This window comes from Ptychodera flava, chromosome 20, assembly GCF_041260155.1.
Source record: "Ptychodera flava strain L36383 chromosome 20, AS_Pfla_20210202, whole genome shotgun sequence".
NCBI lineage: Eukaryota > Metazoa > Hemichordata > Enteropneusta > Ptychoderidae > Ptychodera > Ptychodera flava.
The window spans coordinates 37,193,438-37,211,955 of NC_091947.1; the positions used below are offsets into that span (position 1 = coordinate 37,193,438).

General features: G+C 36.7%; 1 protein-coding gene across 4 annotated transcripts in view; it reads left to right on the plus strand.

Moving 5' to 3' along the window:
* The window catches only part of LOC139120866 (1-phosphatidylinositol 4,5-bisphosphate phosphodiesterase epsilon-1-like), a 176,136-nt gene that overhangs the window by 82,927 nt on the left and 74,691 nt on the right, over positions 1-18,518 (plus strand). For all 4 annotated transcript variants that reach the window (XM_070685485.1, XM_070685488.1, XM_070685486.1 and 1 more), the window contains 5 exons: positions 3,144-3,347; positions 6,910-7,077; positions 9,550-9,764; positions 11,940-12,062; positions 12,789-12,893. In XM_070685485.1, coding sequence (XP_070541586.1) covers positions 3,144-3,347; positions 6,910-7,077; positions 9,550-9,764; positions 11,940-12,062; positions 12,789-12,893 — 815 coding nt within the window. The remainder of the gene's footprint in view (positions 1-3,143; positions 3,348-6,909; positions 7,078-9,549; positions 9,765-11,939; positions 12,063-12,788; positions 12,894-18,518) is intronic.

The following is an 18,518-nucleotide window of genomic DNA, read 5'->3' on the forward strand; positions in this document are numbered from 1 at the left end:
TCCATGACTGTGAGATAACACATACCTGTGATCCGGTATCCCACAATGCTTGTACTTTCTTCCCCTGGATGCGACACCATACCATACACTTCTTTCCCACCAATTTGGTCAGTTTGTCATGTCGTACTGGTGCAAGATGACATGGAAATGACATCTTCGGTACTTCTGTTGAACTGCATCTGATACTTTCTTGGGCCTCCACTTGCTGTATTACTTTACAAACAACACGGTGGTGTTCCCAATGTGCTTCCTGACAGTCTTTGAACAATACGTACCGGCATGACATGCTGAACACTGGTAGAATGTCTCTACATCTTTCTTATGGCAGTGGTTACAACTTCGGGACTCTTCAGGCTGATTGGTTACTCCTAGTCCCGTGGGGGTAACCTGCTGTCGTTTCCCGAATTTCTGTGTCTTGTCCTCCTCCTTGGACAGTCTGCTTTCACGTGGGTTGTATCTCTGCAGATAAAACAGTGATTACAGTCCCGTCTTCCCTCTTTCACACAATCAGCACAACCATAGGGACGAGTAGTTGTGTTTGATGTAGTATTCGCTCCACCACCATCTTGCTTTCCCTGCAAGGATTTCACCATAGCAACTAATTCATCATAACTTGGCCTGTTTTCTTTCTTCTTACCTTGCTTAGCTGGGTTATCTGCAGGTGCTTTGGAGCTCTTCTTCTTTCCTTTCCTCTCTACATGCACATCTGCAGCACTGGCTGTGGCAGTCTCCTCTGCTGCAGTTATCTTTTTCTTCAGCTCACTCTTCTTTTCTTCTTTCTGCGCAAGTAGAGCAACTTTACGGATTTCATATTGGTTCAACTCACCGTTGTCTCCTAGCTTGAGATACGGAGCTAACATCTTCTTTGAGTCTGGGTCTCGAATTCCAGATTCGATTACTTTCAGGAGTGCTTCGTCAACTGTCTTCTTTGGGTACATCCTCAGCTCAGCTTCAGACGTTGCAGTTTCCAGTATAAGATTATGTAATCTTATCACTCTGTACACAAAGTTTGGCAATGTCTCTGATTTTCTCTGCATGGTGGTATCCATTTCTCTGAAAAGATCCCCTGCATCTAATTGCAAGTATTGATCCTTCAAAGAGTTCTTTACGTCTTCAAAAGTCACGTTACTGTTACTTCGAAACATCTTCCCAAACTCTACTGTCTTGCGCAAGGCTTGCAATACAGCTCTGACAATTTCCTTATCACTGTACCCCTTACTTCTACCATCATCCATTTGATTAATTATGTCTATAACCATCATTGGATCAGTCTCTTCTGGCTCCCCAAGTTGACCTTCTATCTTAAAGTCTTTTGTATGTACAACAGTGGACACAGATTTGGCGGGCTTTGGCTGATCACGTGACTGCCCAGAGGCCACACCCGAAACTTCGATGTTGCCATTTTGAGGGGCGGTTCCCTGAGAATTTTCTTGCTGGTCGCCATTTTGAGGTGGATTATTTCCCTCACCTGGTTGACGGTTCTTTCCAAGTTCTTTTATGATCTTCTCCCATTCAGTGATGATTGCCAATCCCCCATCTTCTGCACCCTCATTCCAGTCCCCTGGAGTACCAATAAATTTGTGTAGCTCCAGCAGGGCTGCAATTTTCCCATTCTTTGTCTTATCTTCGCCTGGTATTTTCAGTATTCTAAAGACTTCACCTAACTGTTCTATTGTCATCTTCATAGTTGTTGCCATAATACTTTCTTGCAAAGTCTCTATCTGTTCCCAATCTGCCATCTTGATGTTCTTGTCTTTTCAAGGTACAGCAATTAAATCACACTTACAGTTTACTGTGCAGTCCGTCTGTGCCGTGTAGCAGGTCTTGCTAATCCTGACCAATTTCCAATTCAATCCCAGTGGTGCCTCCAGAAATTGTTACACGCCTCACACGGGTGTCGATTATATTGGTATGAATTGGGTTTATTGACAGGAGTAGTGAAAAACGTAATACAATAAATCCTCATCAGAGATAGTTACTCTGGTAGTAGAATGTATACACGTCTTGTCTATCTGTGGCAGTGTCAGGTCTGTTTCCTTCAATGTCCTGTACTCGAATGCATACTGGCTGTCTATCCAATGTCTGTCTTTGGTCTTCTGTTTTGATTAATGATTATCTTAATGACGTTTGTAAACGTTGCGTAACATCTCCTTGCATGGTTAGTTTTGTCACTTAAAATGAGACACTTCAAGGGTCAACCTACACAACTACATAAAAGTCAGAAAGTATTCAATAATTCATGTCATACTGTCTTATTTCATGTGTCCAATATTGTCTGATAAATATCGATACATGTCGCGTCATCAGTAGTCACTTTCAATGCTTGATTACTAAGTTTGCAATTTTGTCAAAACTTAAAATCTGTACAAGTCATTTGCATATAACCAGAGGTCATCATGGTAGGTCATGTTGATCTCAAAAATTTTATAGTCAGTTTACTGGACATCCAACACCTGCAAATTTGATGAATATGTTGTTGATGAGGAAATGAAGCATCTTAATAACTTCCTCATCAGTGTATTTATGTTTGGCATGAGTGTTGTTATTGAAATATCCGTTGTTGCTTGTGATGACAATGTACTGGTATCTACAACTGCCATTCTTGTGAAAGAAGGCTTTTTTCACCAGCATTGATGTTCTTGATTTAAGTTTATCATGGGGGATTGTAGTGTACAAAGTGGAAAAATCAAATGCACGAATGGACGTGTACTTGATTTTTGTACATTGTAAAGTATGTAATAATTCTTTCGAATTCTCTAATATCCACATGGCCAGTCTCATAAACTTTATCACAATAACTAAGACCATTTTTGATGGTTGTCAAAATAATGGTCAATAGATGTGATAAATGTTTTGTTGTACACTTACGCTTGCTGGCACCTGCTATTAACTGTTGTTTATAAGGATTCTTATGGGAATTCAGTGCAGGTGTGGCAGTACATTGTCATCACTGACTAGGGTTATAAATATTTTGTATTCTGGAGTATTCATATATGTATTCAAGTGTATTCATATTGTGTATTCTGGAGTATTGCTGTGGTTAAAGGTGTCAATCATATGATGTTATGGGCAGTCATACTCAAAAATTCCATGATGACAGTCTTACATTCAGGAGTTATGTTAAAATGTTTTGTTTTTTGTAGGAAGTGAAACACAAATAAAGTATTTCACTACTGGTCCAGCATGCAAAGATACAAAGTATAGAGGTTCTGGGGGGCAAAGGAGACGCAGTCAATCTTTCAGTTGGTATGGTAAAGGAAAGGACAAAGATGTCAAGAAAAGGAAGAATTCAGCGAGAAGAGAACTTACAACACCAATAACTATGACAACTAATTTGTCTTTCAACGGTAAGATTTACAGACACTGAATATGCAATAAACATAGCTGATTGTACATATTTAATAGCTTGTTTGCATCTTCAGTTTTGTAGGGTGTGGATGTCCTTTCATTGTCATAAAGCACACGATCTGTTATCAGATATTTATGTTGATCAATGTTGGTTGGTACATGAATAACTTTTACCATCCAAAGAGCAATATATTTGATTTTATAAACCATCACAGTCAGCAAAAAATTTTTTTATCAGATATTTGAGTTCCCTTCCCTATCTTCCTTGCACTGTTCAGAATACCCTACAATTTCATGCTATGCCAAGCAGAGAAATGGCGCTTTCATGCATGAATATTGTACTGTTTGTAATGTTTGAGCCTAATTAGAATTGGCTATTAAGCAAATTCTGATATGTTTAATAGACAAAAGACACAAACAATCATTAAAGGCCCATGAGCTACAACTCTGCGAAATTAGTCCAACCTCAAGATAGCTTCAATTTCCTCAGATATTCATTGCAATCTGTAAATTGAAGGATATAGTCATTAAGTGTGCCTCTACAATATTGGCTTGTGGCAGAATAGGTAAGAAATTGAACAGATTTTTGATCATTTTAAATTTCCTGCCATTTTCAAAATCTTGCCATGGTATGTGAAAAACAGAGAATTTTTTGTCAAAGTGGAGTGAACCCCTTTCCCGTTGTTTCAGTGGGTGGGACCATGTTGTATTTGTAAAGATTCAAATGTGTACATGCACCTTTTACGCTGTTTATCATGTAGTTGTATGGGGGCGGCCATATTTGGGTGCAGCACCTGTTTATTATTTGTCTTACTGAAACCTCCCCATACAGTCCCACTCAGTGGATAATTATCCTAGAGTAAACATTTCTGAGAAAGAACATTTCTATAAACTAATTTTAATCTAAATATAAAATCATGAAAGTAATGCCAAAAGTTACAGCTCATGTGCCGTTAAATATATGTTGACATACGACAAAGTGTTTTTAAGGTTATTTCATAGCTACTGGAATCATGATGTGATTAATTGTGAAGTACCTTATGTACATCACAATGCTTATTTTCAAAAGTGGACAAAACAAATTTCATATGAACATTGTAAAATCAAATAATTCTTCGAATTAAGTCTCATAAAGTAAATCATGTTCACATGCCATCTACCAACCATTGTAACCTTGCAACAATACTGATTGGGAACAGGACAAAAATTTCTATAAAATTCAAAAAATCACAAAAAACATGTAAAATCCTTGTTATTATTGTTCAGTGTAAGAGAAATATGTTCTGCACTTTACTCTGATAAAAATTAGAGTCCTAACATACTAAGTCTCAAAGACTGATTTAAGGAACCACATTGAGAAAAAATAATCTCCCGGTATATCAATCTTCTTCTGGGAAAGAGATGGGTTCTTTTGTTTGTTTGTCCAATTTTTATTTGCTCACGTGTTCACACACGTGAGCATATGGTTTAGCCATGTCTGTGTGTGTGTGTGTGTGTGTGTGTGTGTGTCCGTGTCCGTGTGTCTGTGTGTCTGTATCCCCATTATCTCAAAAACGGCTGAACGTATTTCAGTCAAATTTGGTAGACATCTTCAGAATTCAAATGGCTAGAACTGAAAAGGTTTTGGTGGGCGTGGCTTGCATATTAATGAAGTTATCACAGGTTTAATTTTGTGATACATGGTAGTCTATGGGAAGCATGATGACCATGGTTTCTGGACATCTCGACCCCTAACCAACTCGACCCCAGTCAACTCGACCCGCTACCAACCGAACCCTGGTTAGACCTTATAGCCTTGCTCCTTCATGCCAAATATCAAAATCACAGGTCTTGCCAATTTTGAGAAGAAGTTTTTAAAGTATTATTTTTCTGATTTTTCTATGACCTTTGACCTCCCCTATACCTATGCAGCTAAGCTATGGCAATGGCTTATTCTGGCGTATGTTAAAGTCCAAGACAGCCAGCGTCTATTGGACAATGGCCAGTAGGGGACCAAATTGCTCTCCACAATTTTGGGGATTCCACTTGACCTTTGACCTTGGCATCTTCCTGCAACTCATTTATTATGTGCATTTCTAATTCTGAGCTAGCCAATAGAGCTAGAGGTCTGATTTTTGGTATATAGGGATAACTTAGCAATACAAATTTTTTGACAAAATGTCATGTGATCTCGATGACCTTTGACCTTAAATATGAGTATATGTCCATAACTCAGTAACCACAAGTGCTACACCCTTCATATTTGGTATGATGGGAGACCTTATGACATCACATCCTGTACCTCATTAATTATGTGCATATCTAATTCTGAGCCAGCCAATAGAGCTAGAGGTCTGATTTTTGGTATATAGGGATAACTGAGCAATACAATTTTTTTGACAAAATGTCATGTGACCCCGATGACCTTTGACCTCAAATATACATATATGGCCATAACTAAGTAACCCCAAGTGCTACACCCTTCATATTTGGTATGATGGGAGACCTTATGACATCACATCCTTTACCTAATTAATTATGTGCATATCTAATTCTGAGCCAGCCAATAGAGCTAGAGGTCTGATTTTTGGTATATAAGGATAGCTTAGCAACACAATTTAACTTTATTTTAGTCATTGAAACTTGCTATATACATCAAAGATACTGTGATATAACATTATTGAAAGTCAAAAGACATTTTTACTTCAGCCAATTCCTACTTTGCATATTAAATGAATTTTCATACTTAGGGATATTCATCTGAATTGACTTGATCAAAATTGATGTAACTTGCTATGTACATTTCAGACACTTTAATACAATATTATTGAGAGTCATTAGGAATTTTCTCTTCAGCCAATTCCTAATTTGCATGTTCAATGAACTTTCCTAATTAGAGATATACATCTGAATTGACTTGACCAAAGTTGACAAAACTTGCTACATATATTGCAGATACCATGATACAACATTATTAACAATCATTAAGCATTTTTACTTAAGTCAATTCCTAATTTACATATTTAATGAACTTTGCTTATTAGGGATATATACTGGGATTTACTTGATCAAAGTTGGCAAAACATGACAACATTGATGATTATACCTGGTTATTACAATATCAAAAGTCATTTCACATTTTCATGTCAGCTAATTTACATATCTAATGAGCTTTCACAGCTCGGCATATATGGCTTGAAGGACTTGGCAAACGGTAATTACACTTGCTATATAAAATGGTGATACAATGACAGCAGTCAAAGAACTTTAATATTTTTATTTCAGCTAATTACATATTTGTATACTTCATGACCTTTGAGAATTAATCGGCGGTGATTATTATTCATTATGTTGATCATAACACTTTCAATGAAGTTGCAAACATGTGGCAAATGTTCAAATTTACACATAACTGTATGAAGCACGTGAGCATTTTCAGTTCATATCTGGTGTATCTTTACAATGTGCCATTTTCAGTTTAAACCTTAAAAAGTAACTGCAATTCCAAACATATTGGAGTTTTACTTTATTTTGGGTGTAAATTAAATAAATGTGGTTGTATCTTCAATTCTTGCTCTACAGAGTTTCTAGAATTATTCAAGTCTTTTAGTTTGCGATGTCGCAAAGACCTAAAAGATCTCTTTGAGCAGTGTGCAGTTTCCAATACAGAAACAAAATACTTACACCCTTCAACAACATTGTCACATGTCAATAATATGTCTCTGGGAAACTCCTGCAGTAAAGTAACAGGTAAGGCACTTTTCCAATCAAATCTTCAAACTGAATTTGCAGTCTACCTCTGTTGGTAAAACTAACAAGTGCTTGCTGATTAGCTCCTATCTCAACAACGCAGAGCTTATAGGCTGATTTTCTATTGTTGTCTGTCATCATTTTTGTCGTCTGTCCATCGTCCATCCGTCATCTGATAGTCGTCCATCAGCAATGGCCTTCTCCTCTGAAACCACAAGTCCAATTGCTTTGAAATTTGATATGCAGTTCACTTGGGGTGTCCTCACGCAAGTTTGTTCAAATCGTGGTGAAATTACATAATGTATTTTTAGGGATTTTTTTTGCTGTTTTTGTGAAAATATCTTCTTCTCTGATGTCGCATGTCGGATCGCTTTAAAATTTGATATACAGTTCACTTGGTGTGACCCAACTCAAGTTTATTTAAATTGTGGTGAAATTTGCATATTTGTATTTTTAAAGCAATTTTTGTTATTTTTGGTCAAAAAATCTTAAAAAATCTCCTTCTTCAATACTACAGATCAGATCACTTTGATATGTGGTATATAGGTCCCTAGGGATGACCTTTTTAGATTTGTTCAAATTGTACAGAAATATGCAAATTTATATTTTTTAGGCAATTTTTGTCATTTTTGGTCAAACATTTATTTCACCAAACCACCTGTCTAACAGCTTTGATATTTGATATACAGGTTCATAGGGATGAGCAAAATGTGATATATTCAAATCATGATGAAATATACATTTTGTATTTTGGGGCATTTTGGCCACTTTAGGTCAAAAAATTTCTTTCTCAAAAAATGCACATTTGATAGCTTTGACATTCCGTAAACAAGTTCGAAGGGGTTATTTTTTATATATTGAAATTATTCTGAGATCTGCAATTTTAGTTTTTTTTTAGCAATTTTTGCCATGTTTGGTCAAAAAATTTGATTCTCAAAAAGATACTCATCTGATAGCTTTTGTTGACATGTTTTTTAGGGACAAATGTGATATGTTAAAATTATGATGAAATCTTCAATTGTGTATTTTTGCAACTATTTTTGCCATTTTTTGTACCACCATCTGGTTCCACCGCTTATGATTGTATTCGTGGTTCATGATTGTCATTCATTATCTTGTAAATATTTTCTTTGTGATATTTTATATTACAGGACCTGGTAATTTATTTACTAATAGATATTATTTCCTTATATTTTTCTTCGTTCAGTGAAGAAAATACTTGTGACGTAATGACCATGTCACCATGAGCCGAAAATGAGTGGTGACATGGTCATTACGTCACAAGTATTTCCTTTGCTGAACGAAGAAAAATATTAGGGAATAATATACTTATCACATGCATAAGCCAAGAATTCATTAGTTTTTGCAAAGCAAAAGAAGTTTTCATAACGATTCTGCGTTTAAACTTTTGAACTGCTTTAGGAATAATATCAGTACGCCCTGGGCAAGTTGTCAATCATTTCCAGTTGTCTGTCATGTGAGCGAGGAACACGGTGTTCACGTTTGAGTATGGAGAAAATGCCAAACAACGTCTCAGTCTACACGTACCTTCTGCAAAGTTATACATTTAATATTTCAAAGATAGCATAGGCCTAGAAATTTACCTCAGACAAAGATACACTATTTTTCGGGAGCAAAAATTGTCTGAACCTCGATGGCGCGAATGTAACATTGTAACTTCGTGCCTGACCCTGGTTACAGTGCTTACAGAACCCATGGTAACGCGACCAGCTTCAAGTTCGTTGTTTCCGCAAATTATTAAATGTAATTCCTTGGGAATATACATGCAGTGCACTCTTGTGTTTACATCATTTGGATTATTGTTGTTGTAGTCTATGAAAATATCAATTTCATTACATGACTTTTGGAGGCCTGGACACCGCACTTGACCCCCTTGTTGCAGTGGAAACTGTATGTCTACCACATCAAACTACCCAGAGCATCGAAAGTTCAGACGTCGGCGGGGTCTATACGAATACGAATCCCCATATTGGTGACAAACTAAAACACAAGGACTCAAAAATTTGCCTAGTGGATGTATTTTGTCAGACTCTAATAATCATGACTAATGTTTACGATATTTTCATGTCAGACACATTTTGATCTTGGGAGAAATACTGATTGCCATGTTGTTTGTTTACATTGACAAGCACACTGAAGATCGACACAAAAAAAGGTCCAATGCACCAAATAGATAGATGTGGGTTGTCCTAATGTAAAATGACCGGAGAATAAATCCCGTAACTTGGCTTGTGCATGTGATAATATTTTGTATGTTTTGGATTATTGAATTTGTTCTGACGTCATATTGTCTGGCCACTGAAATGAGCTATCAAACATTTCTACCTTCAACACCTGTGTCACAAATAGTTATTTTCTACATTTACACAGCGGGACTATATTGGCCGCCATGTCGCCTGTTAGTATTCATGATAAAAATTTTTCAAATGTTGCCTTCTGTCTTTATTGTAGAAAGTCTGACAAGGAATACTAATGAAGATATACTTTATGAAAACAACAGACGTGTAACTGATGCAATTGCGGCATCAAGTGTTGCTAATAACAGCACAGGAGTTGAAACTACATCATCAGCCTCACAGGTCATTGGAGTAAATCAACTTCAGGAATTTCTCAATAAAGAACAAGAAGAAGTGTTAACTACAGCTGAGATAACTGCAATCATACAGGTTTGTGTTCAATCTAAGAAATGTTGATTGAGATTGCAACTACTTTATACTGTATATAATAACAGTGGCAACTAAGACTGGAAATTTTAACAAATTCAACTGGACAGCTGTTCTATTATATCATTTCTTAAGTGTGATGAAAATGTACTGTAGTTTATAATCAAGTTTAGATTTCATGAATGCATTGATGAGTTTCTCAGTAGTGGGCTTGTTGAGTAATTCACAAATTTTACCTTTTCTTAAAGAGTAATATGCGTTCCTACAAAGTTGACTGATATGATCACTAATGAAGCCATCCCTGCTTAGAATAACACCAAGATTCCAAATGAAAAGGAGAGGAAGTGATGTTAAGTTCAAAGACTGGCCAGCTGTTCTGTTACATCAATTTTTAAGCGCAATGAAAAATGTACAACTTCAGTTTTGTTATAGTTCAGCACCAACATGTTAATAGTTCTCATCCATCCACAAACATCATCAACACAGGCACTCGATCTCTTCATCAGCTTTGTTACAGATAATATACATCTTTGTATCATCAGCGTACATCATGTAGTGAAGATCATGACCAACTATAATATTGCATAGTGGTGCTGTGTACAGCATTAATAAAATTTGCCCCAGGACATATCTGTGAGAACGCCATACTTCACTCGTGAATTAGGAGATAGTGCAGAACCTTAACCTTGACATGCTGTCAGTGATCAGCTAGGAGATAGTGCATAACCAGATGAAAGCGATGCATTGAAATATTGAGTGAGGAGTGGTGCAAGCATATCGAAAAAGTATTAAACAAACTTTGATGACATAATTACGCTTCAAGGTCACATACATGATTTTGAGGACGACCGCTTTATTACTGTAGTTATATCATCAACTGATCAACTGATACTGTATCAAAATGCCTCAAGAGCATTCATCAAGGCCTTCCTGAGGTTTGGAAACCTTGTAGACAAAGAAATTCAGGAATTATGATTGCATATCCTTCAGAGGAATTAGATGGTATCTATTTGAATAAGTTGCCTTCACACTTGACAACATAGCAACAGTATAAAACAGTCTCTTGTTGTCTGCTTCCTAGATACAAGTCTAATGATAAGTCTCCCTAACAGCGTCACAGGGGCAGATGCATTCAAATCTTTTTAATGATGTCTGATGTCTTCCATGTACCAGTAGTGATTGAGCCGCCATTTTGAAAACAGAGAATTGGGCACCAGAACCACAGGTCTTGAACTCGTTAATGAATGCTGCCTCCAGGAATATAAAGATATAATGCCAGGGAAAAACACAGTGTATTGCTTGAGTGCATAAAATCCTCATTAATGCAAAGAAACAACACAGAGACAAAGGTTTAGCCTCTCCAGGGGTGATGGCATATCCTTGAGTCATCACTACCTTTCCTATGAGTCAACATGCAGATTTGAATGGTCTCAGGGAAGGGCGGCGTGTTACCGGGTTGCACATACTGCCAAGCAGGCAACGTGGTACTGGGCACCCACTTCAGGCCCATGACCGTTAACCACCAAATTATGACCAAACTGCAGGCACAAGTAGCTGCAGTCCGCAGCGCCACCTAGCTGGGGCTCTTCCCGGGACTGATGAGGAGTCCATGTGCCACTGGGTAATATCCTGCAGAGTTTGTCCATAGTCCATATTATTTCCTATTTCTTAAGTTTGTATTTATAGCATTGTCCTGTTTGTACCATCTGCCAAGAATAAAGTCCAGCGTCAAGCTATTGCAATATCACTTCCTTGTCACAAGCACCTTCATGTCTGTTCCCAACGTTAACTGTGATTATAGCTAAGCCATAATCACCCAATGTAAACTTAAAGGTGGTAAAAATGTATGAAACAGTAGAAAGAGTAAAAACTGAGTGACAAAGTAAAAACACTGCCAATCAGTAGTGCCACCACATGAATATGCATGAAGTATTCCCGTCCATTTCATAAATAATCTATGATCTGATCTCATGTACTCTGCATGAATTGTTCATCATCCATTTGCAGGGGACAGATCATAGAAAATAATTTGACTTTTGATAGGTATCTGAATTGTCTGTTTGGTAAAATAATTAATTGCACATGTATTTTAATATACTTTTTGAGTGTTGGCTTTACGCAAATAAAATTTTGATTTTTTGACAAATACTGTATCTAACTACGTTTTACATTTTTCAGAGGCATGAACCAAAAGCTGCTATGAGGGCAAAGAACTGCTTTTCTTTTGAAGGTTTTGCCAGATTCATGATGGATAAAGATAACTATGCATTCCTGTGTGAAGAAACTAAAATTTGTAAGGAGGTATGTAATTCTTTAGATCGGGTTCAAACTCACATACAGCACCAAGTCACCTAGCATCGACATCACAGTCAAAACCACTCATCCAAATTCCCACCCTTAAAAAAGAGTCACTGTGGTTTAATGACCAAGCTAAGTTGTTATAATTTTTCTGACTGCAACACCTTCACAAGCTTTAGAGTTCACGAAGCACTCGCACTCACATACTCGCTATCACACATCACACATAAACTTTATCTGAGCAATGAGTACATCGCTTTACTGGAGGAAAGGAAGCTCAGGGACAATTCTATTCACCAGCAGAGCTATTGACCCAGGGTAGATAATTCAGTAGATTTTCAATCGGATTTGAACTCTCAATGTAATGGCACCAAGAACATTTGTGTACCGGCTCGTCTACCGATCTCTTAAGAGTATGTAGTGAGCAATCTGCAATGAGTTAAGTTCAAGGCCACCATCTGTAGCTCTGTTTTGCATGGTAACCTCCATGGTTTTGTACAGAAGTGTTGTCGCATGATGAAAGTCGCAGGATCAAAGTGCTACTTTCTTGCAGAATGATAGTACTAGCTGTAGCAGAATGATAACTGTGCTGGCAGTCGCAGATGGTACTATTTTCTTGCAATGCTACCAGCACTTTTTCAGTAGCACTGTGTTTTGAGACACCCATACATAACTCCAGATAAGTAACTTCTCTTGTTTTTATACAAATATTCATTTGTTTTGTCACAGGATCTACAGCACCCATTGTCACATTACTTCATAGACTGCTCACATAATACCTATCTTACTGGTCATCAGTTGAAAGGTGAATCTTCTGTGGAAATCTATGCACAGGTAATAGTATTTTTATGATTTTTTATCAGATTTCCCAATCAAAATGTTTGTTGATTTTCATTCAGTCATGAAATCATAAGTAGATGTGTTTCTTAGTTCCCAAGACGAAGTCCTGGGGACTTGTGGTTTGGGCTCCGTCCATCCATCCATCTGTCCGTCCTTCCATGCAGATATCTCAGACATACCTGAGCCAATTTCTTTCAAACTTTGTACAAGGATAATACAATATGGCCTACATATGCACACCCATTGTTTTGGGTTTGGCACACATAATTAGCACTAATTTGCATAATTCGTGATTTTTGAAAAATATCTGTTTCGTAAGAGTCTGCACTAAGTTTGATGAAACTTTGTACATACGTTGGTCACACAGAGCTGTAATAGCACACAAAGATATTTGTCAGTATTATGTCAAATAATTGCTAATTTGCATATTTAATGAATTTTCATCATTCCGATAATAAGTCAAGAAATACTGACTCATATTCAATGAAACTTCTTACAGATGTTAATATACCAGAGCTGTAACTTTGTGCAAAGACATTTCGCAGGATCATGTCATTTAATTGCAAATTTGCATATTTAATGAATTTCAGAATTCCGATAATAAGTCAAGAAATAATGACTCAAATTTGATGAAACTTGGTACAGATATTAATATACAAAAGCTTTAAGTACAGGCAGAATACACCGTATCCCGAGGGAAATACCTTTGAAATGCCACAGAGTGCCCTCCAAGGCCATGGGGTTCTGTTATTATTACATATGGTCCCAAATTTTGTCGATCGCCGTCAAAAAAACCCAGCTAATCACAACACGGCCTGATTGCATATAGATTCTATATAGTGCACATTGATATGCTGTCAATGAACTTTTCATCAGCTGTGAGCTCACTGATTGGCTTAGGGAAAACTTAGGGACTATTCAGAATTTACTTCCAGGGGGAGGGTGGAGGATTTTCTATTTTCTTGGTGATTTTTTTCCATGGCCCCCCTAGTAAATTATAGAAAAAATCTATGGCCCCCCCCTCATCTTTCCTGTTTTTTTTCCATGGCCCCCCCCCCAATATACATGCATGCTTATACGGTACATTATAGACATATCTAGTCTAACAAGTTGCAGGAACTGTAGGGCTAGTGGACATTAATCGATGATATAACAAATCATTTCAGGGTTATGTGACTATAAAAAGAATGATTTGCAGGGAACGCAAGTGGCACACTTTTGGAAAGGGTAGCAATAAACATATCTGGTTGTAAATTTCTGAAGAAAAGTTAATTACTTAATATGAATTCTTTTTTCGTTATGTCTCACTGATACATATGATGCACACAAAGACAAGCAAAGATGTCAGTTAGAAATGGTGAACAGAAAATCAGAGGAGCAGATGATTGGCAAAGTGATATATATCTTGAAGTTTAATGGTACATCTCATTTGCAGATATCCAGATATTTCTGGAAAGTGAAATGTACATGTACATGCACACGTTCAGCATACATTTTCATTTGATGATGCTGAATATTTGCAGACTCACTCACGGTGAAAGTTTTAAACATTAGGAATTAAAATTGGTGAAAGCCAACTTGTTTTTAATTTTCTCTTTTTTTCTAATTTGGTTGTCATAAAACCAAGTTGCTGCCACTGAAAGCAACAATGCTGAGGAATATTTTAGAACATTTCTTGAACAAAACACCTTATCCAAAACATGAATTCACATGTTATTCTGCTCATTCCATTCACAATCCAATGTTCATATTAAAATGCAGATAACCCTGTGTAAGTCAAATTCACATTTTGTCAGCAGTATTTTTCAAAATTGACAGAGCATTCATATTTCAAATTTTTTTTAAAACAAACTTTAATTTTAGAATAGTCATGATGCGCATGTTTTCAGATGACACGAAACAATACATGTTAATTTTGTTTTTTTGCCTTTTCTGCCAGCCGCCACTGTGAAATCTTTGATTATACATATCAGAATGAATGGGACAATATAGCATCAATACACAATGTGTAAGCCTATCCACATTTCTCCTAGCCTCATACACGAGATCACTTCTTGGACTACAGCAAATTTCTTGTGTACACAATATTTCAACAATCCGACACCATAGCATTGGTGCAGTGCCACATGATCTTCTGGATGCACATACAGGATTATTGGAAAATCAACCTTTTTGTAAATTTTTCACCATATATTTTTGACAATAATACATATTTTTATTTTCAACATGAAAACATATTCGTTGAAAGCACCTTGAAGATGAGACGGCCATAAATTTATTTCAAAAAAGTTTATAGTAGATGTAAGCACTGTAAAAAGTTATGTAGAACATTTAAAAAATTTAGAAAGGGTAAAATTGATGAGAATGAAACATAGAAAAAAGGAGCAGAAAAGAAGAGGAGCAGTAGCAGTAGTTTACTCAAAGGATGAAGTGGGTGTATATTTGGGGTAAAAAACCTCAATTTTTGTATTAATGATAAAAATTAATTTAAGTCGAAAACTAGACAGTATTTTCTGAAATGTAATATTTCACTTGAAAGGATAGTATTCATGTAGAAAAAAAACAACTATTTTACTTGGCATTATCCATCTTCATTTTAAAATTGTAGGGGTTTAAAGACTGACACTCTAATAATTGATTAAAATCATGATCAGCAAAATTAAAATGCCTCTTATTCAAAATGCCTCTTATTAAAAATGTAAGAGCTTTATTGCCAAACAAAACCAATTGATAGTTGTTGTGCTATATATTTAAAAAACATATGTGAAATTTCAGAAAATTTGTCCCAGCCGGAGTGGAGTTAAATTCGTTGGAAATTTTGAAATTGGGAGGCAAAAGAAGCCAAGAAATCAGGTGATTTGCATACATTTGCATAAATTAACACTTCTTTATCATGCAACTTTCAACTGCTTTACAAGCTACAAGGTAAACCCAACCTTAATAAGACATTTGCTGTAATTTTTAGCATTTGTTCAATGTTCATCTCTGTGTATCAGCATTTGTTTGTTATTCTATCACTACATAGAACACCCAATGCTGTATTTAGCAACATACCAGTGTGAACATAATGACCATTGTTATTGTTGATAAACGAATTCTAGTCTGGACTTGATCTGAGATCTCTTTTCAACAAAAACAACCCTGACTGTTCACTGTATGGTTTGTATTGACACGCTAAATACTGGACATTTCATAACGCTTCAGGGAGGAGAACAAGATACTGCAGTAGATGCATAAAACAAACCACTGTGAATATTACCGAATTTGGCAGCTAAAGGAGTTTAACTAAACATGTTGAGTTTATCTGTCACCCAGGTAGTGTCTACGGTGCTCTTTTGTAGAGATCAGAAATTCTGGGCAAATATTGAATTGATGTTTTTTTCCTTGGCCCCCCCTAAAAGATTGTGGTATTTTTGTCTGGCCCCCCCCCCCTAAATTTTCTTGGGAAAAATGGGTGGCCCCCCCTGAAAATCCTCCACCCCCCCCCCCCTGGAAGTAAATTCTGAATCGTCCCTTACAACAATTCATGTGCAAATATTTGATGCAGTGTACCGAGTTCACTATATCACTGTATTTCCATCTCGACTACGACAACAAAAACCTACTCAAACAAAGACGTTTTGGGACAGAAATCTTAAATATTTTAAATACATGTGAACAAAATTGATATTTAGAGTAACAAGATCAATTGTAATAAAAATTAGAATGACTGAAACTTCCAAATTGTACGCAAAATTAGACTAATCGGAGTCCGAGTATGGCTGTCAGATCTACGGTAACGTTAGCTCTGCACGGCAGGGCTGTGTGTTACCGGCATTATATGGCCTCTGGTGGGAGGCCGTATAACGCCGGTAACACACTGCCCTGCAATGCAGAGCTACGGTTACATGAATGAAACACGGTGGTGTACGGACATCTGGTGAAGAAAGAAGCTGTTAAGAGTTGTTTTCTGAGGCCGCGATTTTGAATGTGAAGTTGAAGACTCCTCCGGTGATTTGAGAATAGCACGGGTAACTGGTTTTGAACTTGCTGGCTACACCATTGCAAGGATTGCGAAGTACTGATTGCTGCGTCGTCACAGGAGCCGATCTATCACATTTGTCTTTGCTGTGGCGGACATGGGTATTATATTATCGCTTGTCGATGTGCTCGGCCCGGGTGCTCGGTAACGGCACAGTCCCTCTATCACAGACCAAGGTCACAGGTTAAATTTTTCATCAACCCCACTCAATATTACTCATTTGCCGTTGTTGATCTTCGTAGGCGAGTTAATTATTGTAACTGGATACCGACCGCGAATCTAGCTCATACTCTTCGTCGCTGTTAACTGGCAAGATTTAAGTCACGGTCATGGGTCAAGTTCGACTGGTACAAGTTTCCGTTGTTATTATACAAAGCCAGTCGTTGAAAACAGCAACTTTAGGAAGCGTTTCCATAACGGTTTTTCCGTTTATTTTTTTGCAACCTGACGAGAGCTTTGAGTCACGTCTTCGGAGACCGCATCAAATCTTGCAGATGTCAACGGCTTAAGCTTCGGTTACCTTTGCCGGTACATCGCTTCCATCGTAGTCACAGTATTTTGTTCCGTCCGTGCCGAGATATTAGTTTCACTTCGATAATAAAATTCTGATTCTAAATGTTCAAAATAAATACAGTTCTGCCAATCGTAATAATTATTTTCTTCCACAGATATACAATCCGCTTAAGTATTTATTGTTGTTCAGGAGCCGGCAACAATATTTACCAATAGAAAGTAGTACGGGATAATAACCCATTTGCATAATTTAGCGTGAAATAGTTTCTTAACCATGGTTTTCTATGTAAACATTATTTAATGGCGCGTGACCTGTTTTTGAAATGCTTTGAAGTAGATGAAATACTTTGCTGAAAGCAAGCAATTAGTAAAATATTTAAAAGCAGTGATAATTAGCTCAATCTTAAGCTAAAATACTTAGAAAAGTGTCACAATTTTTAGCTACTATAGACTGTAGTCTATAGAAGCTATTGGGATGGGTATCCGTCCGGCGTCTGTCGTCAGTCTGTATGTATGTATGTATGTATGTATGTATGTCCGTTTGTGAGGCGTCTGTCCACTCAAATATCTTGAGAACCGCAATACTTACTGATTTGATATTTGTTGTGTAGATGAAAAATATGATTTTGAGAAACTGTTCTTTTTTATTTTTTGATATTGTTGAAAATATGCTAATTAGCAGCAAAAAAGGTGTTTTTGGTAAAAAATCTTCTTCTTCATAACCGCTGGTCAGACAGCTTTGTTATCTGGTATACAGGTCCCTAGGGATAACCCAACTTAGATTTGTTCAAATTGTGATGAAATATGCAAATGTGTATTTTTAAGGAATTTTTTTGTCATTTTTGGTCAAAATTTGACTTACATTGTATGTAATTCTTGTACTGTATAAACCCTATCAATTCACCCAGAAAAAAATAATAAATATGATTTTAAATAATTGAATTAATTGGGAAATCATCAAAGCCAAAATAATTTTAGTGTAGAATTATCAGAAAGTTCAACTTTTTTTGACAGTTCATAGTGAAATGTTTACCATCTTGGAGGATTAAAACATGTGAAGGCAACTTTCCTGAATCCCAACTTTG